The sequence below is a fragment of the Culex quinquefasciatus genome, chromosome 3, assembly GCF_015732765.1.
Source record: "Culex quinquefasciatus strain JHB chromosome 3, VPISU_Cqui_1.0_pri_paternal, whole genome shotgun sequence".
NCBI classification, from domain to species: domain Eukaryota; kingdom Metazoa; phylum Arthropoda; class Insecta; order Diptera; family Culicidae; genus Culex; species Culex quinquefasciatus.
The window spans coordinates 87,974,446-87,999,176 of record NC_051863.1 but is presented as its reverse complement, the minus strand read 5'-3'; the positions used below and the strand labels follow the sequence as shown (position 1 = coordinate 87,999,176).

At 42.9% G+C, this 24,731-nt stretch overlaps 2 protein-coding genes across 2 annotated transcripts; both read left to right on the top strand.

Moving 5' to 3' along the window:
* The first annotated feature begins 1,858 nt into the window (after positions 1–1,858).
* On the top strand, positions 1,859–3,539 carry LOC119769575. The gene is made up of 3 exons (XM_038262529.1): positions 1,859–2,383; positions 2,497–2,848; positions 2,911–3,539. The coding sequence occupies exons 1-3, from the start codon at positions 2,293–2,295 to the stop codon at positions 2,930–2,932; spliced, it is 465 nt and encodes a 154-aa protein (XP_038118457.1). The 5' UTR covers positions 1,859–2,292; the 3' UTR covers positions 2,933–3,539.
* Positions 3,540–19,002: 15,463 nt separating this feature from the next.
* LOC6045041 (YLP motif-containing protein 1) lies at positions 19,003–20,350 on the top strand (the record flags this gene model as incomplete). The annotated part of the gene is given in 3 exon segments (XM_038260914.1): positions 19,003–19,107; positions 19,110–19,335; positions 19,452–20,350. Coding segments are annotated over 3 exon segments (1,137 nt in total), but the record flags the coding sequence as incomplete, so codon positions are not given.
* Positions 20,351–24,731: the final 4,381 nt, after the last annotated feature.

The following is a 24,731-nucleotide window of genomic DNA, read 5'->3' as shown; positions in this document are numbered from 1 at the left end:
TTTCAGAGGAATTTGATAAAACACTGTAATACCAAAAGAATACCAATATGTGGTGTTCGACCATTGACAAATTCTGCAAATTTGCAATATCAAAACAATACCTTTAATTGGTATGATACCACATTTTGCTCTTGCATAATCCTTAAGACAAATTTTAAAGGGTTCAGGAATACCAAAATTTGGTATTGATACCAGAGAAAGGTATTATTACGCATTTCCCTTGTTATTTACCCATGCTCGGGTCTTCAGGGGGTATATCCAAAATGTTTAAAATCAAGTTTCAAATTTCCGGTTTTCAATAAAAGCATTCGCTTTGAGACATCATTTTAGCGCAAAATTAATTATTTTGTCAAATTTGGTCAAAATTTTCCCATAGTTCCAGAGGAATTTGATAAAACACTTTAATACCAAAATAATAGCAAAATGTGCCATCCTGACTTAAATTTTTTTCCATAATTTCAAGTCATTTCTTCAGGGGGTATATCACAAATGTTTAAAATCAAGTTTGAAATTTCCGGTTTTCAATGAAAGCATTTTACCATTTTTCAAGCAGAGCTTTGCTTTTATGGTAGAAGTGACTTTAAAAAATATTGGTCCACTTGAATAATCTACATTCTCAATTGATTAGTTAGGTTTTGGTTGATTAAAACATTCCATTATTTTGAATCAGATAATGAACTGGTTAAATCGGCAATCACAAAAATATTTTCGTTTATACCAATTAAGCTATTTATTTCTTACCTGAAAATGGTATTATTTGCTATAAATGTCGATTTTATGATGAAATAAAACAATTTCAAATTTCAAACCAACTTACTCGCTGTAGGTTATAATGAAAACATCACCCCAAGTTTCAGCGCCCTCTAGTGGGGGGTAATTTTGACGTTTGATTGCCTATACTCGTTCTAGCTTTCGATAAAAGTCGCGCTTAAATCAATCAGTGAAACAAATAAAATACAAGAGGAAAATCAGGTTGACTTTGAATAGGGCTTGTTTTGTGTAGATCTTAAAATCAATTTCAAGTGTTTTCCTCATCACTTTGAATAGTTCAAGACAGTGGTGCAAATCCATGAGCAAAACACTTGAAAAGCTTGAGCCAATAACGTGTCGAAGAATATCAAAAAGTCAATCGCCCAAACAGTTGCAATTTATAGTGGATTGATCGAGGGGGATGACACTCCCGAGATGAGCTCGCGATTCAACTGCGATGACCTTCGATGAACGCGATTTGCCACGATTGCCAAGAATGAGCGCGATCTGCCACGATTTCATCGCGATGCGAGCGCGATTTAGACAAATCGCGCGATTTCAGCTGTGCACTGCTCGAATGAGTTTGACAGCAACCAAATGCTGAAATTTTATTCGAGCGAAATTTTCTTTTGGAGGACGATTTTTTTAACGACGATGCTGCCACCCCGAAGAGCGCCGCCAAAGGCGACGATTTAAGCCGGAGTGATCCCTGTAAAAGGCGAGACAGCTGCACGGAAATCGCCGCTTTCGATTCACCATCACCCCTGTTGACGCCCCAGTTTCCGTGGCTGAAGTCGTTAAGAAGGCCGAATAGAAAGAAGGTCCCTGAATACTAGAAGGAGAAAGTGATTGCAGCACCCGTTGAGGAGGATAAGCAGGATGAGGTTCCTGCCCGGGTCGCTGAGGTTGAGGGAAACAAACTTATCGAAGGGCCGACGCAGGTTGTGCTGGGAGTCGTTGCGGGACCCGTGGCCGCTGAACCCTAACCCAATCCGATCCCCTACCTTCCATGTCTCCTTCCTCCCAAGTAATGGTGTTCGCAGAATCGTCCATGTCCCAGACCAGAAACAAATCCAAGTCTACGGTGGCGGCAGCGAAACAATATGATTCCTTCGTCATCCTCGTCCAACCCGCCGACGGTCATCACATCGGTGCCGACGAACGTCGTCAAGTCTACAAACAACCTAATCGGTTAGCTGGACAAATAATCGCTCGAGCTGGCCGGTTGAGTCGGTGGTTTTGCATCCACGCCGGCAGCCATGACCGTAACAAGTATCGCCACGAGCAGTGCCTCGAGGAGCCAGAGTAGAAGGTTTCCGGCGGAAGTAGCAGATCGGCCAAAAGCAGCTCGAGCTCGAGTGGCGGAGGTGGAGTCAGCATCACGACAACGACCAACAACAGAAGTGGTCCGGCTGTACCACTTGGAGCCACGACTAGGGGAATTAGCAGCAGCACCAGTTCCGGGCACGATAATCTGTTCAACCAGCGACCTTGAATACGCCTTGCAACCAAAATGTCCTGCAGCGGATCGTGCAACGGTTCATGATAGACTCGCCCGAGACCCCGCCGAATATGCCACCGCTCAGCTACTCGGCCACCTATCCGGACGGACCGTCGTCGCCACCGCTCAGGGGTAAAGGACTTCCCAACAAGGAGGACTCACGCGTGCTCTGTCGCTACGAGCCCGGCGCCACTCTACAGCCGTAACTAACATTCTCGCTCTTCTTCTTGTTTGCCACTTTTCAGACGCCGAACTAGTCGATCTGTCGGGAATCTTCTGCGAGGTCATGCACGAAATCCGGTTGGACCTACTGCCCACGCCCGAGTTTGTCCAGATGCAACAGCACATGTTCAATACCATTCAGCACAAGGCTGCAGCGCACGACATGGAGAACGGCTCGGACGAGCATCTGCAGATGTTCAACAAGACTTCGAGAACGCAACCATGTCGGAGTGCGTCGGCGGAATCTACCCTATCTGAAAAAGTCGCTCGAGACGTTCAAACCGAAGAAAGCTTGTTGGTGGCGGCGGACAGCTCACGGGTAACCATCTACAACTACGAGTCAACGGCTGCACCGACATCCCGATTGCCTTACAGGTGAGCAAGTCGACACTGTAATAATCCTGTTAATTTAATAACGATTCTTTAAAAAAAATCAGGAAATGGCGGCCAGGACATTGACGCCTACGCGAACCTAATCGGCATGAACCCCCTTTTGCTAGACGCGCTGGGCCGGCAACCAGAACCAGCTGGTGACGTTCGGTATGTTGTCACCAATCGAGGACGACGCGGTTGGTAACCTACACTCAATATCAGGATAACCCTTAAAAGGGTACTTTCTATCCTTTTTTCAACTTTGCCCGTCGTCACCCTTTTGAAAGGGTACGTGGGAGAAACCCTTCAAAAGGGTACTGGCCCAGTACCCTTTAAAAGGATACTTGCAACAAAGCGGTGGGCTCACTAGCGACATCTATGAGTCAATTTTGTTTCGTTGAAATAGTGGTGCCATCTATTGTAATTTTTCATAAGTTCATTTAACAAATAGATGTTGTTTAAAATAAGTTTTTTATTGTTATACATCAATAAATATTTACATTTCAATATTAAAAATAACCCTTGCACATCAACGTGTTCGATTTGAACCACGCAGTCAATCGCGATTTAATCACCTCCCCCAGGGACGAGCTGCAACTCGGACGTCGTCCATTTCGACGGGAATTCCGCACAGCTCCGTTTCCACCGTGAGCAACCCCACTCCCTTGTGGACCACCGATCAGTGAGGTACTCCTGGATATTAGCTCCTGAAAAGTGCTTTAAAAGTGCAAAAATGCCTCACGGCAAGAAAAAGAGGCGGTCCTCACCAGCAGGATCGGCAGATTTGAAGAAGCTAAAGAATGCCGAAGCGCTACCTGAAAAGCCAGGCAGTTTGAGCAAGGACGCTCAAAATTCGTCTGGAAACCAGTTCGCTACCCTCCCTGTGGACGTGAGCGAGAAGGAAGAATTTGAACGACGGGAAAAGTTGCCACCCATTTTTGTGAAAACATCGTCATCGGATTCGGTGCGAAAGTGGCTGACCGGATTTATCAAATCTGGTGCTTTACGAGCTTCCATTCGCTTGTGTGCTGATGGACTCAAAATTCTGCTACCTACCAGAAAGGATTACAACTACGTTCGGGATTTCCTGAACAACGCCAAGATTGAATACTACAGCCATGACGATCCAGGTAAACGCCCCATGAAACAGGTCCTCCGTGGCCTGTACGACATGGATGTGAGTGTGCTGAAAAAGAGCTTAAAACTCTGAAGTTGAACGTAATCGAAATCTTCAAGATGACGAGACACAACAAGGACATCAAGTGTCGTGATCAACTGTACCTGGTTCATCTCGAGAAAGGATCGACATCGCCGTCTGAGCTGAAGGCAGTTCGGGCAATTTTCAACATCATCGTGACTTGGGAACGTTATCGTCCAGTGCACCGTGACGTGACACAGTGTTCGAACTGCTTGCAGTTTGGACATGGTGGAAAGAAATGTTTCATCAAGAGTCGTTGTGCAACCTGCGGAGGTGAGCACAAAACTCAAGCATGCGAAACAATCAACGAGAACATCGAAGCGAAATGCTTCAATTGCGGCGGCGACCATTCTACCAAGAATCGAAGCTGCCCAAAACGAGCTGAGTTTGTAAAAATTCGGCAGCAAGCGACGACGAGGCACCAACCAAATCGTCGCAAAACACCACCAGCATACACGGACGTGGGTTTTCCTGCTTTGGCGTCACCAGGAGCAGGATCTGTTCGAGTGGTTCCAAATCTGCAGCCATTGCCGTTGAATCAGCGGCAAAAAGTTGCAGAGAATACAACACCTCCAGGCTTCAGTCAGCAACCGAGGGAAACAACCAGCATCAACGGGAGAAGGCAGTAGTGACCTGTTTTCACCACAAGAACTTCTGAACATTTTCATCGAGATGACAACAACACTGCGTGGTTGCAAAACTCGCCAGGAACAAGTAAGAACGCTTGGAGCATTTATCTTAAAATACAGTTCGTAGTTTACTCGTTCTAGTGATTTTGAATATTTCAATGAATTTATTTTTTAGTTTTAAGTTAGGATTAGTTGTTAAAGTGATTTTTTTTCTTTTTTACCTAAATGTATTCGATTAAATGCAATAATGTAAAACAATTTGAAGTAAATAAAATAAATGTTATCAGTTAATAATAAAACGAAAAATACAACAAAGATGAAGAGCATTAGGCCATACCACTTAGCATGTAAAAGAAATGTAATTATTATAAGAAAGTTCAATAAAGACATATTTAATTTAAAAAAAAAAACCGTGGGCAACCCGTTACGCTTCACCGTGATTGTGTGCAGTTCGCGGCGCTGGTTGTGGAAGTAGATCGGCACGAGCTGCTTCATCTTCTACCTAAAGCTGCTTTCGGAAGGGACTGCTTGGCGTCGATCTGCTTCGACCTTGGTGACAGTGCCTGAAAAAATTGCAATTTATTAAAAGTGTTTTTTTAAAGTCGTACTGGAACAAACCCGTCTTCTGAGAGCAGTCGGTTGGTTAATTTTGCTCCATCCGGCATTGCTCCGCGAATCGCTTCCGCACGGCCTTACCATCACCATAATCCTGGTTGGCGATTCTGCCTTTAACCGACGGATCCGGAATAGCCGGAACTTAGTCACGAAGACTTAAAATCGACAGAAGAGGAACCGACACCTTCACCCGAACCAAACACGCCAAAACAAATATGACATTAGAAGTTCTCATTTTTAAATCCAGGGCGGCGCCGGCATCGTTTGCTCAAAGGCAATACCCTTTTGAAAGGGTTAAGCCAGCGAAGTGAAGTCAAAGGATAGTTTTCACCCTTCTAAAAGGATAAAGTGTACCCTTTTGCAAAGGGTAAAGCTTAAATACCGTTTAAAAGGATACTTTTAACCCTTTCAACCGGTAACTTTATTTTTGAGTGTAGATGACGTCAAGCAGTGTGGCTTCCAGCATGCGACAGGCTTGCCAGCTGACGACGTTCGACTCGTAGGTCGTAGAAGTCTCGATTAAATTTTCAAAAGGTCCTATCTGCATAGGAAACCCATGAGGGATAGGTTGTTTTGAAAATTTAATCTAGAAGTGAGAATGATGAACAAACCCACTGAGAATTTTGGCTCGAGCCTCGACTCGATTCAGGCTCGATCTCGAGCCAGATCGACTCGAGGCTCTAGCCAAAATTCTAAGTGGGAATTGGCCAGTGTCTTGCACGGAGGATAGGCATTACACGAAATCGAGTTCGATTACACGAAATTCAGTTCAAGTACGATTACATACTTTCGTGTAAGAGGGGTCGAACTGAAAATCGTGAAAAATCGAAATTGAAACGTTTCACCTGGTCGAAAAGTTTCACAGGGTGAGAAATTGCCTATATCTGGGCGTATTTATATATCGTTTTTTGTTGTTCAGAAAAACAATAAATTTACTCATAAAAAGAGTTCTTATGAAAGCTTTATTTCAAAGATTAAGTACAAATTATAATAATACATAATTAATATGATATATCTAAATGGAATTCCATATTTCAAGAGAAAAAACTTAAAACAAAAACTGGTCTTCCAAGTTCGGTCGGAACACTTGGCAATCGGATACAATTCCGGTGGAAACTCAGTGCAAAGTGTTGTTGGACGAGATCATACGTCATTGCTGGTGTGGGTAGTGGCCATCGTGGTCATTCCTCGGACCTACTTGGATGTTGTTTGGTCTGCAGACGGGCCCGAGTTTTGCTGGAAGACTTGCTTTGGTTCAGTGTAGGTCGAAATGTCCTCCCGGGCCCACTCCGGGTTGCCTGCACAGCATGTTCCGGATTGCCGTCAGATTGTTCAACGGCATGCGAACCTTCGTGGTGAACGGACACTAGAGCTGCGGTATTTTTACTACCTAAGCTCAGAGTAATTTATAATCTTTTTTAAAGACTACCTGAGTTATTTTCCAAAATTCTAAACAGTCTTTTCAAGACTAACCCCACCTGAAATTTTGTTGTATTTTACAAACGAAGCCATCTTTTTTAAGAGAACTTTGCTTGCAAAATGCGTCAAAACAAAGGTAAACGCAAATCTTCTGAAGATTTGGTCGTTACGTCGGTGAAGCGTTTGAACGCTAAATCGGCTAACGGAAACAGAAAAAGAAAACAGCCTCATCCGACGTCTGATTCTGATTCTGAAAGTGAGGTCAATCCTCCAATTCCATTGGCAAACAGTTTCGGTGTTTTATCTGGAACTGTTGACAAAGATCCTTCTCCTCGTACTGAGCCTTCTGCCGTCGAGAAACGAGTAAAGGCTCCGCCAATTGTAGTGACTTCCGTCTCCGATTTGGCCAGCTTTCGAACGCAACTGAAGAATTGCAAGGAAACTTGCAATTTGAAGGTTTCGTTCCAGCATGGTCGAAGAGGAGAATGTCGCTTGTTGACGGAATCTTTACAAGATCACCAAACTTTTGTTGGTTATTTGAAAAACCACAAACACAATTTCTACACGTATGAGACCAAGAATGCTCGTCCATTCAAGGCGGTCCTGAAAGGTCTCTCCAACGACTTGTCGGTGGATGAGATCAAAAACGAACTTAAGGTGTTGCTTGGCTTTGCCCTATCCCAAGTAATACCAATGAAGAAAAAATCAAACGGGAATATTTCTCGCTTTGGTTTGACTTCACAATTTTATCTGATTCATTTCAACAGAAATTAAATCAACAATTTGAAACTTTTGGACAAAGTTCAGTTTTTGTACCATGTACGGGTAAAGTAAGAGCATTTTAAGAAACATGGCGGTAATGGCCAGAATCTGACCCAGTGCCGGCGTTGCCAGGCATTCGGTCACGGTACTGATCATTGCGCCATGGTTCCAAAATGCATGGTTTGCGGGGATTCTTCTCACGACAAGGACAATTGTCCCGTGAAAGAAATCACCCAATTTAAATGTGCAAATTGTGGTGGAAATCACAAATCAAATTTCTGGGATTGCCCCATCAGAAAAAAGGTTTTGGATTCTCGTGCTAAGCATCAGCCGAAATCCAAACCGAAATTTTCTCAAAGTCAGGTTGTACCTGCATCTTTAAATCAAACGTTCGTGCTGTCTCACTCGAACAATGCTAGAAATACCCCTACCGTGGAAAAGTTAGGTAACAGCAATGGTATTTCTTATGCCAACGTCGTTTCGGGTTCGGGTTCATCCACGAATTTTAAATCCTCTACCAATCTTCAAATTGGGCAGGTACCTCAAATTTCATTTGAAATTTTTCTGCTGGCATCGCTTTGGGATCTTCTGATCTCGGCGATGTTACGTTTGAAAAATGACTTTTTGCAAAACTCACTGTTTGGTTTGATTCAAACAATGAGTAATGCTACATCCATGATGGAAGCTATCCAGATTGGATTAAAAATTGCGAATGATGTTGTTCTTACCCTGAAGTTTAATCATGGATCTAAGTAATTCCATCAATATTATGAATTTTAATGCTCGCTCTTTAAAAGCGAAAGAAAATGAATTTTTCAACTTTTTACGAGTTCATAACGTGCATGTTGCTGTTATAACCGAAACATTTAAAAAAAAACTGGCACTTATTTGAAAAGTGATCCAGATTATAAAGTTATAACCAATAACAGAATGAATCGAAATGGCGGTGGAGTTGCAATAGTTATCCACCGTAGTATGACTTATAGCACTTTACGTGACTTTAAGTTAAAAGTTATTGAAAGTTTGGGCATTGAACTTGAAACTTCTTTTGGGAAAATTATGATTGCAGCTGCATATTTGCCATTCCAATGCACTGGGGAAAATAAAAATTATTTCAAAGGGGATTTGAATAAACTTAGAATAAGCATAGATCTCGATTTTTGATCATCGGTGATTTTAATGCCAAACACCAATCTTGGAATAATTCAAAAGTAAATTCCAATGGTAAAATTCTATTCAGAGATTGCACTTCTGGTCTTTATTCGGTTTTATTTCCGAATGGACCAACTTGCTTTTCTTCTGTTAGAAATCCATCAACAATTGATTTGGTTTTGACAAATCAAAGTCAGTATTGTGGTGATTGACTCATGCTGATTTTGATTCTGATCATTTTCCAGTAACTTTTTCAATTTCTCATGAAGCAGTTATCAGACCCAATAGTTCTGTGTTTAATTATCACAAAGCTAATTGGGACAGGTATCAGCATCATATTGAGAATAATTTAAATCATGATTTTGTTTTAGAAACCAAAGCTGATATTGATTCAGCCTTGGAATCTTTGACTAATGCAATTTTGGATGCTAGGAATATTGCTATTCCTAAAGTCCAAGTCAAATTTGATTCTCCCATTACACTACTCGACAAAACAAAACTTGTGTCAAGGGATTGACGATATCTCATCCGTTCCTGAAAGAAAAGGCATCCCCGAATCCGATGCAATCGACAGAATTTGATTTTATGTCCACGCGGACTGATGCGAATCTGGTAAATTTTTTAACATAAAAAATCGAACAATTTAAAAAAAAAACCATGCGTCTCCTCCCAATTATATGAGCCATCTACAAGAATATGGAAGCTTCTGGTGCATAGCCATTTCCTTTAAGCACAACGGAAACAACCAATACAAATGTATAAAAAAGTTGTCAAGTTCTCGGGGGGTCCACAGCTAGCATTTTTTGTACGATTATAAAAAAATAAATATTAAAAGTTTAAAATTAATTTATTTAAAAAACATATTTTTTGATTTATTTGTTTACTAAAATTTTATGTATCTCAAAGGTCTATGGGTACTTCGGGATGTCCATGGTCATCCAAGGACTGCCTGGAGTTAAGATCTACGAGTCTACCGCCGTAACAAGCAAGAGGTCGTCGGATTTCGACCCCGAATCTTGTGTGTATAGCATCAGTGCATATGGAAGACTACTGTATGAATGTGTTGGGATGTTCATGGTCATCCAAGGACTCCCTGGAGTTAAGATCTACGAGTCTACCGCCGTAACAAGCAAGAGGTCGTCGGATTTTGACCCCGGATCATGTGCGTATAGCTTCAGTGGATATGGTAGACTACTATATGAATGTGTTGGGATGTTCATGGTCATCAAAGGACTCCTGGAGTTAAGATCTACGAGTCTACCGCCGTAACAAGTAAGAGGTCGTCGGATTTTGACCCCGAATCTTGTGTGTATAGCATCAGTGCATATGGTAGACTACTGTATGAATGTGTTGGGATGTTCATGGTCATCCAAGGACTCCCTGGAGTTAAGATCTACGAGTCTACCGCCGTAACAAGCAAGAGGTCGTCGGATTTTGACCCCGGATCTTGTGCGTATAGCATCAGTGGATATGGTAGACTACTGTATGAATGTGTTGGGATGTTCATGGTCATCCAAGGACTCCCTGGAGTTAAGATCTACGAGTCTACCGCCGTAACAAGCAAGAGGTCGTCGGATTTTGACCCCGGATCATGTGCGTATAGCATCAGTGCATATGGTAGACTACTATATGAATGTGTTGGGATGTCCATGGTCATCCAAGGACTCCCTGGAGTTAAGATCTACGAGTCTACCGCCGTAACAAGTAAGAGGTCGTCGGATTTTGACCCCGAATCTTGTGTGTATAGCATCAGTGCATATGGTAGACTACTGTATGAATGTGTTGGGATGTTCATGGTCATTCAAGGACTCCCTGGAGTTAAGATCTACGAGTCTACCGCCGTAACAAGCAAGAGGTCGTCGGATTTTGACCCCGGATCATGTGCGTATAGCATCAGTGCATATGGTAGACTACTATATGAATGTGTTGGGATGTCCATGGTCATCCGAGGACTCCCTGGGGTTAAGATCTACGAGTCTACCGCCGTAACAAGCAAGAGGTCGTCGGATTTTGACCCCGGATCATGTGCGTATAGCATCAGTGCATATGGTAGACTACTATATGAATGTGTTGGGATGTCCATGGTCATCCGAGGACTCCCTGGAGTTAAGATCTACGAGTCTACCGCCGTAACAAGCAAGAGGTCGTCGGATTTCGACCCCGGATCATGTGCGTATAGCATCAGTGGATATGGTAGACTACTGTATGAATGTGTTGGGATGTTCATGGTCATCCAAGGACTCCCTGGAGTTAAGATCTACGAGTCTACCGCCGTAACAAGCAAGAGGTCGTCGGATTTTATCCCCGGATCTTGTGCGTATAGCATCAGTGCATATGGTAGACTACTATATGAATGTGTTGGGATGTCCATGGTCATCCGAGGACTCCCTGGAGTTAAGATCTACGAGTCTACCGCCGTAACAAGCAAGAGGTCGTCGGATTTTGACCCGGGATCTTGTGCGTATAGCATCAGTGCATATGGTAGACTACTGTATGAATGTGTTGGGATGTTCATGGTCATCCGAGTGTTAAGATCTACGAGTCTACCGCCGTAGCAAGCAAGAGGTCGTCTTTTTGACCCCGGATCTTGTGTGTATAGCATCAGTGCATATGGTAGACTACTGTATGAATGTGTTGGGATGTTCATGGTCATCCAAGGACTCCCTGGAGTTAAGATCTACGAGTCTACCGCAGTAGCAAGCAAGAGGTCGTCTTATTTTGACCCCGGATCTTGTGTGTATAGCATCAGTGCATATGGTAGACTACTGTATGAATGTGTTGGGATGTTCATGGTCATCCAAGGACTCCCTGGAGTTAAAATCTACGAGTCTACCGCCGTAACAAGCAAGAGGTCGTCGGATTTTGACCCCGGATCATGTGCGTATAGCATCAGTGGATATGGTAGACTACTGTATGAATGTGTTGGGATGTTCATGGTCATCCAAGGACTCCCTGGAGTTAAGATCTACGAGTCTACCGCCGTAACAAGCAAGAGGTCGTCGGATTTTGACCCCGGATCATGTGCGTATAGCATCAGTGGATATGGTAGACTAATATATGAATGTGTTGGGATGTTCATTGTCATCCATGGACTCCCTGGAGTTAAGATCTACGAGTCTACCGCCGTAACAAGCAAGAGGTCGTCGGATTTTGACCCCGGATCATGTGCGTATAGCATCAGTGCATATGGTAGACTACTGTATGAATGTGTTGGGATGTCCATGGTCATCCAAGGACTCCCTGGAGTTAAGATCTACGAGTCTACCGCCGTATCAAGCAAGAGGTCGTCTTATTTTGACCCCGAATCTTGTGCGTATATCCTTGCTTACCACTTAAGCCAAACGGCGACCCATTGTTTGTTACGGCGGTAGACTCGTAGACTCCAGGGACACCTTGGATGACCATGAACATCCCAACACATTCATATAGTAGTCTATTATATGCACTGATGCTATACACACAAGATTCGGGGTCAAAATCCGACGACCTCTTGCTTGTTACGGCGGTAGACTCGTTGATCTTAACTCCAGGGACTTGGATGACCATGGACATTCCAACACATTCATACAGTAGTCTACCATATCCACTGATGCTATACGCACAAGATCCGGGGTCAAAATAAGACGACCTCTTGCTTGATACGGCGGTAGACTCGTAGATCTTAACTCAGGGAGTCCTCGGATGACCATGGACATCCCAACACATTCATATAGTAGTCTACCATATGCACTGATGCTATACGCACATGATCCGGGGTCAAAATCCGACGACCTCTTGCTTGTTACGGTGGTAGACTCGTAGATCTTAACTCCAGGGAGTCCTTGGATGACCATGAACATCCCAACACATTCATATAGTAGTCTACCATATCCACTGATGCTATACGCACATGATCCGGGGTCAAAATCCGACGACCTCTTGCTTGTTACGGCGGTAGACTCGTAGATCTTAAAGATCGGAAGAGCGTCCTTGGATGACCATGGACATCCCAACACATTCATATAGTAGTCTACCATATGCACTGATGCTATACGCACAAGATCCGGGGTCAAAATCCGACGACCTCTTGCTTGTTACGGCGGTAGACTCGTAGATCTTAACTCCAGGGAGTCCTTGGATGACCATGAACATCCCAACACATTCATATAGTAGTCTACCATATCCACTGATGCTATACGCACAAGATCCGGGGTCAAAATCCGACGACCTCTTGCTTGTTACGGCGGTAGACTCGTAGATCTTAACTCCAGGGAGTCCTTGGATGACCATGAACATCCCAACACATTCATATAGTAGTCTACCATATCCACTGATGCTATACGCACATGATCCGGGGTCAAAATCCGACGACCTCTTGCTTGTTACGGCGGTAGACTCGTAGATCTTAACTCCAGGGAGTCCTCGGATGACCATGGACATCCCAACACATTCATATAGTAGTCTTCCATATGCACTGATGCTATACGCACATGATCCGGGGTCAAAATCCGACGACCTTTGCTTGTTACGGCGGTAGACTCGTAGATCTTAACTCCAGGGAGTCCTTGGATGACCATGGACATCCCAACACATTCATATAGTAGTCTACCATATGCACTGATGCTATACGCACATGATCCGGGGTCAAAATCCGACGACCTCTTGCTTGTTACGGCGGTAGACTCGTAGATCTTAACTCCAGGGAGTCCTTGGATGACCATGAACATCCCAACACATTCATACAGTAGTCTACCATATGCACTGATGCTATACACACAAGATTCGGGGTCAAAATCCGACGACCTCTTGCTTGTTACGGCGGTAGACTCGTAGATCTTAACTCCAGGCAGTCCTTGGATGACCATGGACATCCCGAAGTACCCATAGACCTTTGAGATACATAAAATTTTAGTAAACAAATAAATCAAAAAATATGTTTTTAAATAAATTAATTTTAAACTTTTAATATTTATTTTTATAATCGTACAAAAATGCTAGCTGTGGACCCCCGAGAACTTGACAACTTTTTATACATTTGTATTGGTTGTTTCCGTTGTGCTTAAAGGAAATGGCTATGCACCAGGCGCTTCCATATTCTTGTAGATGGCTCATATAATTGGGAGGAGACGCATGGTTTTTTTTAAATTGTTCGATTTTTTATGTTAAAAAATTTACCAGATTCGCATCAGTCCGCGTGGACATAAAATCAAATTCTGTCGATTGCATCGGATTCGGGGATGCTTTTCTCTCAGGAACGGATGAGATATCGTCAATCCCTTGACACAAGTTTTGTTTTGTCGAGTAGTGTTATTGATGACGATCTTCAGCTTCTGATTCGTCTGAAAAATGTACGCCGAAGACAGTATCAACGTTCTCGTGATCCTGCACTGAAGCGAATTCAAAAAGATTTGCAAAAGGTTATTGACCACAGATTCACACTCCTGCGAAATGAAAAGTTCGCAAGAGATGTCGAACAAATTAAACCTTATTCCAAACCTTTTTGGAAACTTTCAAAGGTTCTTAAGAAACCTCAAAAACCAATCCCTTCTTCAAAAGATGGTGATAATATTCTATTAACTAATGGGGAGAAAGCTCAAAAACTTGCTCAGCAGTTTGAGAGTGCTCATAATTTCAACTTAAATGTTCTGAGTCCTATTGAAAATCAAATTTCAATAGAATTTCAGAATATTGTTGAACAACAGTTTTCATCAGATGATGTTTTTAATACGGATCTGAATGAAATAAAATCTATTATCAAAAAGTTTAAAAATATGAAAGCCCCTGGTGAGGATGGAATTTTTTACATTTTAATTAAAAAATTACCAGAAGCAACTTTAAGTAGCTTGGTCAAAATTTGCAACAAATGTTTTGATTTGGCATATTTTCCCAGTAGTTGGAAAAATGCCAAAGTAGTTCCGATTTTGAAACCGGAAAAAAATCTTGCTGAAGCCTCAAGCTATCGGCCCATTAGTTTGCTTTCATCTATTAGTAAATTATTCGAAAGAATAATTGTTAATAGAATGATGACACACATTAATGAAAATTCAATTTTCGCTGATGAGCAGTTTGGATTTCGCCTTGGGCATTCAACTACTCATCAGTTGTTGAGAGTTTCAAATTTAATTCGAAGCAACAAATCTGAGGGCTATTCTACTGGCGCTGCTCTTCTAGACATAGAAAAAGCATTTGACAGCGTTTGGCATAAAGGTTTGATTGCGAAATTAAAAAGGTTTCATTTTCCGATTTATATCGTGAAAATTATTCAAAATTATTTGACGGATCGTACTCTGCAGGTATGTTATCAGAACAGCAAATCTGATCAACTACCTGTACGTGCCGGCGTCCCTCAAGGAAGCATTTTGGGTCCAATTTTATACAATATTTTTACTTCTGACTTGCCTGATTTGCCCCCAGGATGTCAGAAATCACTTTTTGCTGATGATACAAGCATCTCCGCCAAAGGTAGAAGCCTTCGTGTCATCACATGAAGATTACAAAAAAAAGCTTGGATATTTTCAATTCTTATTTGAAAGAATGGAAAATTACTCCAAATGCTGCAAAAACTCAACTTATTATTTTCCCTCACAAACCAAGGGCTGATTTTCTTAAACCAAAAATTCATCACATTATAAAGATGAATGAGGTAAATTTAAAGTGGGAGGATCAAGTGAAATATCTTGGACTTGCTTTTGACAAAAACCTTACTTACAAGGATCACATTGAAAGTATCCAGGTTAAATGTAACAAATATATTAAATGTTTGTATCCGCTTATAAACAGGAATTCTAGACTTTGTCTCAAGAATAAACTGTTAATTTATAAACAAATTTTCAGACCTGCCATGCTTTATGCTGTGCCGATCTGGACAAGCTGTTGTTTAACCAGGAAGAAAAACTTCAGAGGATTCAGAACAAAATTCTGAAAATGATTCTGAAACTTCCTCCCTGGTTCAGCACCAGTGAACTTCATCAATTAGCCGAAGTTGACACTTTGGATGTTATGTCCAATAAGATAATTGATGCATTTCGACAAAAATCATTGCAGTCTTCAGCTGCATTGATCCGCTCTTTATATAGTTTATAAGTTAGTTTTAAGGTATCCCTTTTCCCTTTTGTACATGTAGGACCTCCTACATTTGAAATCACTGAATAGCGAAAGCTACAATATTTCATGAATAAATGAAAGTTGCTAGTATTTAAAATTGAGGTGAAAAGTCATCGATTGTGATTGGACACTCAATAATATTTTAACTGAATGAATGTACATGGAAAAGAAAAACTGAATAAATATAAATTAAAAAAAAATGAACAAATTGGCCGCTCCGCTACTGTTCCGTGGTTCTGATGTAGAATATGTACTCCCAAATTTAATCAAGGTCGTCCAAAAGTGCAGTTCGAGCGGCAGATAGCACTGTACCAGCCGTTTAAGTAAAGCTGAGTGGTCAAGCAGCAGGTCGACCCAATCAATTACTAGAACGTTAACGATTTCACTTTTAATTTTGTGTAAATGCATTTTGAATAAAGAATTTCATGAATATCCCATTTATTAACTTTTGTTTGTAACACTCTTTCACAATATCACAAATGTTTTTTATTACATTTACTGGCCGAGTCTAGCCTCGGAATGGGTGGCAACACCTTTGACGGAAACACCCCTTCCAATTCACCGATTCGAAAATGCGCGTTTGGGAAGATTCGCTACCGTAGGCGCCTGGATAATGTTCCGCTGATGGTCGCCAACACGCTGACCAACCTCGTGGGATGCCGTGGACAAGCTGTGTCAAAGCATCAAGGACATCGGCCTGTGAGGCATCTTCTTCATGTCCGATCTGCTCAAGTACGGAACACTGTGTCTGACCTACAGAACGAGTGGATGCTTCTATACCGACAGCGAAGTTGACCGCGCCAAGAACCTACGCATAACGAACATGCTACTGCAGCTTACGCCAATCTGCGAGTCATTGGCCGCAAGATCTTGTGCGACAACCGCCGGATTCCGCTGCAGGAGCTGGAGCATCAACATCGACCGCAAGGTAGGCCCGTGAACAGATTCGGCAGCATATTCCATGCGTTCCAGCTCCAGTGGCTCGTGAAGCTCTTGTAGAACGAGGTCACCGGAAGGGCCACGGGTTTGTTGTCATCAAAGAACTGAACGCCCACCTTGGTCGAGACCGTCGAGACGCACTTTTCTGGAGAAGCAATCGTTTAGTTTTCATAGGTTTTCCTTTTCCAGCAAACCCAGCTGATACGTCGGCCGGGAGAATCTGCGGGAATGAAAAATTGTTTACTGGTTGATTATAACCTTAAAATCCAGCCGCAACTGTCTAAAAAATTTAACTTACCGAATTGGCATAGTATTAGGTGAATCTCGCACCCCCTGATATTTTGCCGGTAAAGAATTCACGTTTAGGATTTTTAAAGTTGATTTGAAGATTAAAATCGCTCAATCACATTCGGATTATTTTGGTTTATTCTGCAAAAACGATTCGATTCTTCTGTTTATTTACTTTTTCTGACTGCTCGAATAGAATCAAAACATTTCAACAGTGCGGCCAGTTTCGCGGAAAACTGCATGAACGAATATTTCATGGCAATCCTGACTGCATGAAAAAAATATTTTCAGTCGAGCACGATCTGAGCACGATGAGCGCGATCTGGCACGATGTGCCATGATAAGCAAAAATCGACCACGATGAAGGTGCGATGAGCGAATATAGTGGAATTTGGCGCGATTTGATGCGATTTTTATCAAATCGCGAAGTGTCATCCCCCTCGGGATTGATGTTGAAACACAAACCAATTAGATCTATGATGTGACTTTATTCAATCATTCAAGTGTTTGGGAACTTGAATAAAAAGTGTTGCGTATTTTCAGTGTAGGCTTCTCGCGATGTTCGAACAAGGTTGACAGGTTTATGTTTCGGGTGCAAAATACCTTGATTCGGGTCTGATACGTGTCTCAAAATCAGACCCGCATCGGCCTCTGTTGGTCTGATCTTCGCTCTGACGACTTCTACCCTACACGGAAAGGGGATCAATCGCCAAACCAGCGACCGAATTTTGCTGGGTTGGTTTTGCTGATATCAGCGAAATTTTTCTCTAAACCAGCGAAATTTTTCGCTGAAAAAGGTGGCTGCGCGAAATCAAATCCAGCAACTTGGTTTCGCTGGTTTGTTATTTCCGAAACGGTTTCTTTTCCAGCGAAAGTTTTCGCTGGTTTGATACACATCCTTCCGACAGCCGTCATAAATGTTTGTTATTGTTCACGTTTGGAAGCGATTTGTGGCAATCGAATTGCTTTAGGGGTTTTTTCAAAACAAAAAAGCATGAAAAAGTTCTGCATCAAGTGTTCAGCATTAAAATACATACTCAACAGGTGATGGTTCTTTTCAATGAAAAGAAGCACGATTCCATAAAGTTCTCGCAGCAGAAAAATACGGTGCAGTGAAGCTGGAGATGTATTTGTACTGCTGCATAGATGAGTGCACAAATTGTCGCAGGTGGCAGCAAGAATCGTAGGCGAGGAACTTGACCATGGCCGCGGAACAGTTTGTGCTGTGGCAAGTAAGTACAACGAGGAACTTGACCATGGCCGCGGAACAGTTTGTGCTGTGGCAAGTAAGTACAACCTGGCTGGACTTTCTTTTAATTCTGCTTCCGTTACTGCGAAATCTTTTCTGACGATTGTTCCATCCGTAAACCTCCGTCAACCGGAACGGAGCTTTAAGATTTTTAGGTCGGTAACCGGTCACGCGCTGGAAAAAAAACAACATTTGTTCAAAACTGTGTCTTTTAGATTGAGCGGGATACACTGAAGGTTAATTGAAAAAAAAAAAACAAAAATAATAAGAAATGGAATTTCATTTCATTTTGCCACACCACAAACATTAAATTCCCACCGAATCTGCCATCACTGGTCGCCACTGTCATCTTGCTGTCATCCGTCGTCTCGCCGCTCGCGGGCCGCGTAAACGTCAAACGTCGTCGTCGTCGTCGTCGGAATTTCGTAGCATTGCTCCATCTCATCGATAATAATTATTGTTTATCTTTTTGTTGCGCGCACCCGCGATTCCCTGTTTGTTTTTCCGTTTTTAATCCGTGGCCACGCCACCAAAGGTGAGTTTAGCCGGGGTCCGGTGGCAGTTTCCTCACGGGGCTATGGTTTTAATGTGGAATTTCTCTTCTAGCTGCCGTGTGGTGTTGTGGGTTGGCGTTCGAAGTGCCAAAAGGTTGTGCGTTGCGGAGGAGGACGGAGTGGCCATTTGGCGGCGGTTTGTAAACAAAGCGGTTGGGCGCAATTTGTCCGCGCTGGTTGGGATTCGGGCCCGCTGCAGTTGTCACAATGACGGATTCCTTCTTCGGGTTCGACACGCATCTTCCGGTGGAGGATGACGGAGGCGGGGAATTGGGGGCGGTCCGGACGATTCGGAGGAGGAGTACGATGCGCTGAACGATGAGACGTTTGGGCAGGCACGGGAGGGGGACTGGGAGGAGCTGCACGAGGATCCGGTCCGGTCCGGTTGGATCAGCGGGAGGGTGGGGATGGCGATTCGGGGCCGGATTCGGACTTGGATATGAACTTTTCCAGCGTTCGGATTGACAACTTGGAGCTGGACGATGATAACGAGTCGGAGGCGAGGTTGCAGCTGGATCCGAGCGTGTGGACGATGCCGAGCAAGCCGGAGACGCCGCGGCCGCAGTTGCCACATCCGGCGATGCAGCAGCACCATCCGCAGAGTTCGTTGATGGCGGCGATGCAGCACCAGCAGCACCATCAGAGGATAGGCGGGGGACTAGGTAAGGGTGGGGAGATTTTGTGAGAAGGGAGTTTGTTATCATTTGGCTTGTTTTAGGTGGCCCCTTTGTCGGTCTTCCGCCCAACTTCCCGCTGCCGAATCAGGCTCAGATGCGCATCTGTTCGGTGGAGGAGATCGAGCAGAACATGATCAAGCAGCAGGCGCAGCACTCGATGCCGCCGGAGGTTCCCCAGCAGCTGCCGCCGTTTCATCTTCCGGGCATGGGACTGCCTCGTCCGCCGCCCGGATTTCCCGGCATGATGAATCACCAGCCGCCGTTGACGATTCCGGTGAACTTTCCGCCGCCGTTGAACATGGTTCCCCCGTTGCCACCGTTGCACCTGCTCCAGACGAACGTTCCGCCGCCGTTTCCGATGAATGTGCCGCCGCCGAATTTCCCCGGAGGTGAGAGCCACGCGAATTTCAACCAACGGCTGGTTCAGGAGATTCAGCAAAACCATCCGATGCTGAACCAGCACCGTCAACACCAGCAACAGGGTCAGAATCGCTACCAGCAGCAGCACAATAATCGGCAGAACTACCACCAGAACCAGCAGCAGATGCAGCATCACCGTGGCAAGCTGAACCGGTCGGGCGAGTACGACGAGTACGCGAACCTGATGAGCGAACGGGACAAGCAGTGGCTGCTGGCCTTTGTACTTAACGCCCAATACCCACCTGATGCCAAACCCATGTGGACGTTCATCCATAAGCATGCGTATGGCCTGGTTTTTGACAACGATACAAAATACGCCTGCGTTGTAAGCCCCTTGCATATTTATCTAAACCTCCCGCTAAGTAATTTCTATCGTATTGTATTTATTGTGAAGATTGTGAATTATTTATTTATTTTTAATGTGTAAATTTATGCTTTGACTGAATATATTGTCCTATAATTTGATCTATTGATTGAGTTTTTATTTAATAAGTAAAGAAAGTAAAGCAATAACTTTACTTAAAGTTCTCAAGGTTCAATATATGTAATAAGATTTTTGTAGTTTAAATCATTTTTTAAACGTAGACGGAATAAATGCTCCTAATGAGTTCAATTTCTTTGATTTATTTAAATCACCATTGAATGATTGATCAAATTCTCCGCCTAGTTCTGCCAGAATCCTGTTAGAAGGGTAGAACATTTCTTCTAGAATGCTGTTAGAATATACAGCTCTGTAAAAACTCTGCAAGAATCCTACAAGAACTTCGTTACTGGGTAACTGCACACCAAATATTTGCACATTGAAAATGATACCTTCTATCCCCCGCTCGCCAAACCGGTTTGTGTCTCGACTGAGTGCTTTCGACCACTTTAGAACAGTTTCAAACTACCCGCTGAAAAAATCTGTGCACTTTGTTTGATAAATTTTTACAACTTTCACAATTGTTGCAAAATCTATGCAAAAATATTTTAACACCATTAGAGAAGCGTTGTTTCTAGATAAAATTCCAGCGCAGACACTGCCCACACCCAAAGTGATTCACGGGGGTCAATCATTCAGTGTGACCGTCGCGGGATTAGTAGGCCATGCTGCCATGAATCAACGTTAGTCAAAACCCCGCCATTCATTGCAGCAGAAAGTGCTAAAGTTTTAATCTACTAGGAAAATTTAATTAAGACTGGTAATATGAAACTGTGCACAAATCAACACATTCACAAAATTCAGCTTATAACATGCAAGACGGTTTTAAACAACCACTTTGCCACATGCTTTTACACGATTCCCAATTAATCTCTGGTTCTCAAATCCTCTGGTTTATTTTGGCATAGGCTTCTGCCGCCAAAACAAAAAAAAAACAAACGTCGGTGATAAAAAACGCTGATCCAGTGCAAAAAAACACTGGTCCAGTGGAAACATTCGCTGAACCAGGTTGATTTTGGTACGAGCTGCTGCCGCCGGAAAAAAACCCGGACGTCAGCGATAGAAAACGCTGATCCAGCGTAAAAGAACACCAGTTCAGTGAAAAAATCCGCTGGACCAGCGAATTGTTTCCCAAAACCAGCACAATAATCTACTGGTTGATTTTGGTACGAGCTGCAGCCGCCGGAAAAAAAAACCATGACGTCAGCGATAGAAAACGCTGATCCAGCGTAAAAGAACACTGGTCCAGTGAAGAAATCCGCTGGACCAGCGAATTGTTTCCCAAAACCAGTACAATAATCTCCTGGTTGATTTTGGTGCCCTGCCGCTTTTTCCAAACCAGCGAGAAAATTTTCTGATTCTAGCAAAACTGATCCCCAAACAGCGACATTTTTCACCAAACCAGTGTTTTTTTTCACTGGTTTGGTAGAATTTCATCGGTTTCCAAACCAGCGAAAAAAATTAGCGATTCTAGGTAATTTTTGTGCAGGCTGAGAAATTAGCGACATTTTTCGCTAGTTTTAGCGAACTTTATCGCGATTTGGCGATGGATCCCCTTTCCGTGTACTTAATCCTTTGCATATTTTCAGCTGGTATTCCTGGTTAATCAACTCACTCGTCAACGGAGTGTACGCTTTTGGATTTTTATTTATGCTGCCTCAATTGTTCATCAACTACAAACTTAAATCTGTAACTACTTTACCCTGGCGTGCATTGATGTATAAAGCATTTAATACTTTTATTGATGACATTTTTGCCTTTATCATAACAATGCCAACATCGCATCGCATTGCATGCTTTCGAGACGATATAGTGTTTATCATTTATCTTTATCAAAGATGGTAAGATTGAATTGACCGTACATTTTTGGGTTTTAAATTTATTGTTTACGATTACTTATTCTAGGTTATACCCTGTGGATAAATCTCGAATTGATGATAGTGGTAACGAAGTTCTTGATTCAGATACTAGTACAACAAATGACGAAAATGTAGTTTTAAAGAAGCAGAACTGAGCAAATTACAATCTATTCCACGATGAGTTTAAAATATGTGTTGTTTATGTAATATTTCAATAAAACATTGAAGTTTAACAAAGCCGTTTACATGTTTTCATCTTAATCTTTCTGGATTCCGTCCCTCTAGCTAGTAGCAAATCTGTTGAACAAAAGATCAAATAATTATTTCCAGTCATTTCGTCAGTTTAAAGAAATGTTGTTTAACTAGCTTGCTCCTAGGGGACTCAATACTTGCCATTATTTTTAACTTAATAGTAAGAAATTAAAGCCTCTCCTTCGAATCAAAATTGTTCGCTCTACAGCATTGCTTTTTCGTTCTCGATTGCGAGATTCCTACTCGAAACTTTGTGTCCGAAGGCTTGATTGTTGAGGCAATTGCTAACCTCTTTTACACTTATGCTTCCATCCACCCCGGGATTCGAACTGACGACCTTTACAGGACCCAGGGGGACGACTGCTACACCTGGACTGAACTAACGACCTAACCTCTACGTTAGACCGGGGTCAACATTTGCTTCCCCGTCCAACGGAAGGCGTGATCAGACAAATCTCGAAAAATGTCACCGGGACCTTCTGGGATTGAACCCAGGCCGACTGAGTGAGAGGCAACCACGCTTACCCCCACACCACGGATCCCGGCCTCTCCTTACTACTGAGTAAAAACGAGCGAGTTGTGGCACTAAACCCAAGCAGGGGTAAATAACCCCGAGCAGACGGAAATAACTTTCCGGCCCGGGCAGAAAGTCGCATCATGGGACGAACAAAAAAATAACTTGAGTTGTTTTTGTGAACATGGCATGATTTTTGTTTGTTCCAAAACTAAAAAATTGCCGCCGAATTTCATGATACTTTTTATGTTCCTAGACAGTGGATCATCAAATGTTTTATTTTCATTTCTATTTGATATTTTTGGACTTAGCAGAATTTCGAAAATTAATTTATTTGGGACTTTGAAAAAATTTCGACCCGTCTATCATGAGATGATATTTTGATGTTTGATCAAGTTTTCGCTGGACTTGGTAAAAATTTCGAAAGCCAAATTATTTTGGGACTTAGAAAAAATTCGACCTCTCCATCATGAGATGATATTTTCTAGTTTTATCTTGTTTTCGCTGGACTTAGCAAAATTTCGAATGCCCAATTATTTTGGGACTTAGAAAAAAAACCGACCTGTCAATTATGAGATGATACAAATATTTTTCATCATGTTTTCGTTGGACTTAGCAAAATTTTCACTCCTCCGCAAAATGCCAGATTTGTTAATTGAAATTTTAATTGAGTTTTTTTTCACTTTAATTTACTTTAAATACACTAGTTAAACTAATCACATTAAAATTATTTTACCGCACATAAAATTTCATCGAAAAGTGCAAAAATGAGCCCACGCGCTCGCTCTCTCTCTCTCTCTCTCTCTTCTCTCTTCTTTCGTTCACTGCTCGCACGCAACGCGCGAGACATGTCGTGACAGGAATCGGCGATCGGCAGACAGACAGCATTTGCGTTCGTGGCGGGCTGGTTTGTTTACGTTTTCGCGCAGTAGTTTTCCGCGGATAAATTGTAGTCCGCGAATCGCCGCGGGTTGTGAGTACGTTCTGTAATCGAGGGAGTGTGTGTTCGTTCGTTCCGTGGCGTTTGGGAGCCGCGATATGTTGTGGTTAAGTGATTGCTTCTGTTTTGGTGGCTGGGGCGAAGAAAAAGTTCCGCTCAGTGTAGGCGGATGCAAGGAATGTTCAGGCCAAGCAGCTGACCCCAGAAGAGGAATCCTCTTGCCCTCAATGTCACTTGGCCTCCTTCCTCCTCCTCCTCCTGCAGGTGCTGTCTTGACACGGATCAACGCCGGAACTATTTCGGTGAATTTGACAGAACACGGGAGTTCTCGGTGAAGGAAAACACAGCTGGTTAAGTTTGTTTTGGTTTTGGTGTCGCGTAATTGGAATCCTGATTTGTGGGGAACATTGTTTCGCGAATGCGCGATTGTGTGCGTGTGTGTTTGTTTACGTTTGACGTATTCTTGGTGAACGTGTGATTACAACTGGATGAAACTTTCTTGGTGTTTCCGGAGGGGGTGAGCGAAAGAAAAACTGACAAATCCGCGTTGGTGCTGGCTGCGGCCTGCGATTGTTCATGTGACTGTGTTTTGGGGTTTGTTTACGTTTTTAATTGATGGTTGTGAGTGTGTGGCAGGGGCATGGACTTGACAATGTGACATTGCTTCTATCCTTTAGGGGTGTCCGTGACAGAAAGAAGAACCTTTATCTGGTTATTTCGGAGGAGGTAATCTATTGGGCGACTCGCGAGCAGTTTCCCGGTGAAGGTGGAGAGCGGAATCCATCTGAATCGATGGTACATGCTGCTTCTAAATACTTAGTAGGAAGAAGTATTTCAACGATTTTTTGATTCAGATAAGTATTATTTGCTTTCCTTTTCTATTTTTTTTTAAATATCATGTTGGATTATTTGATA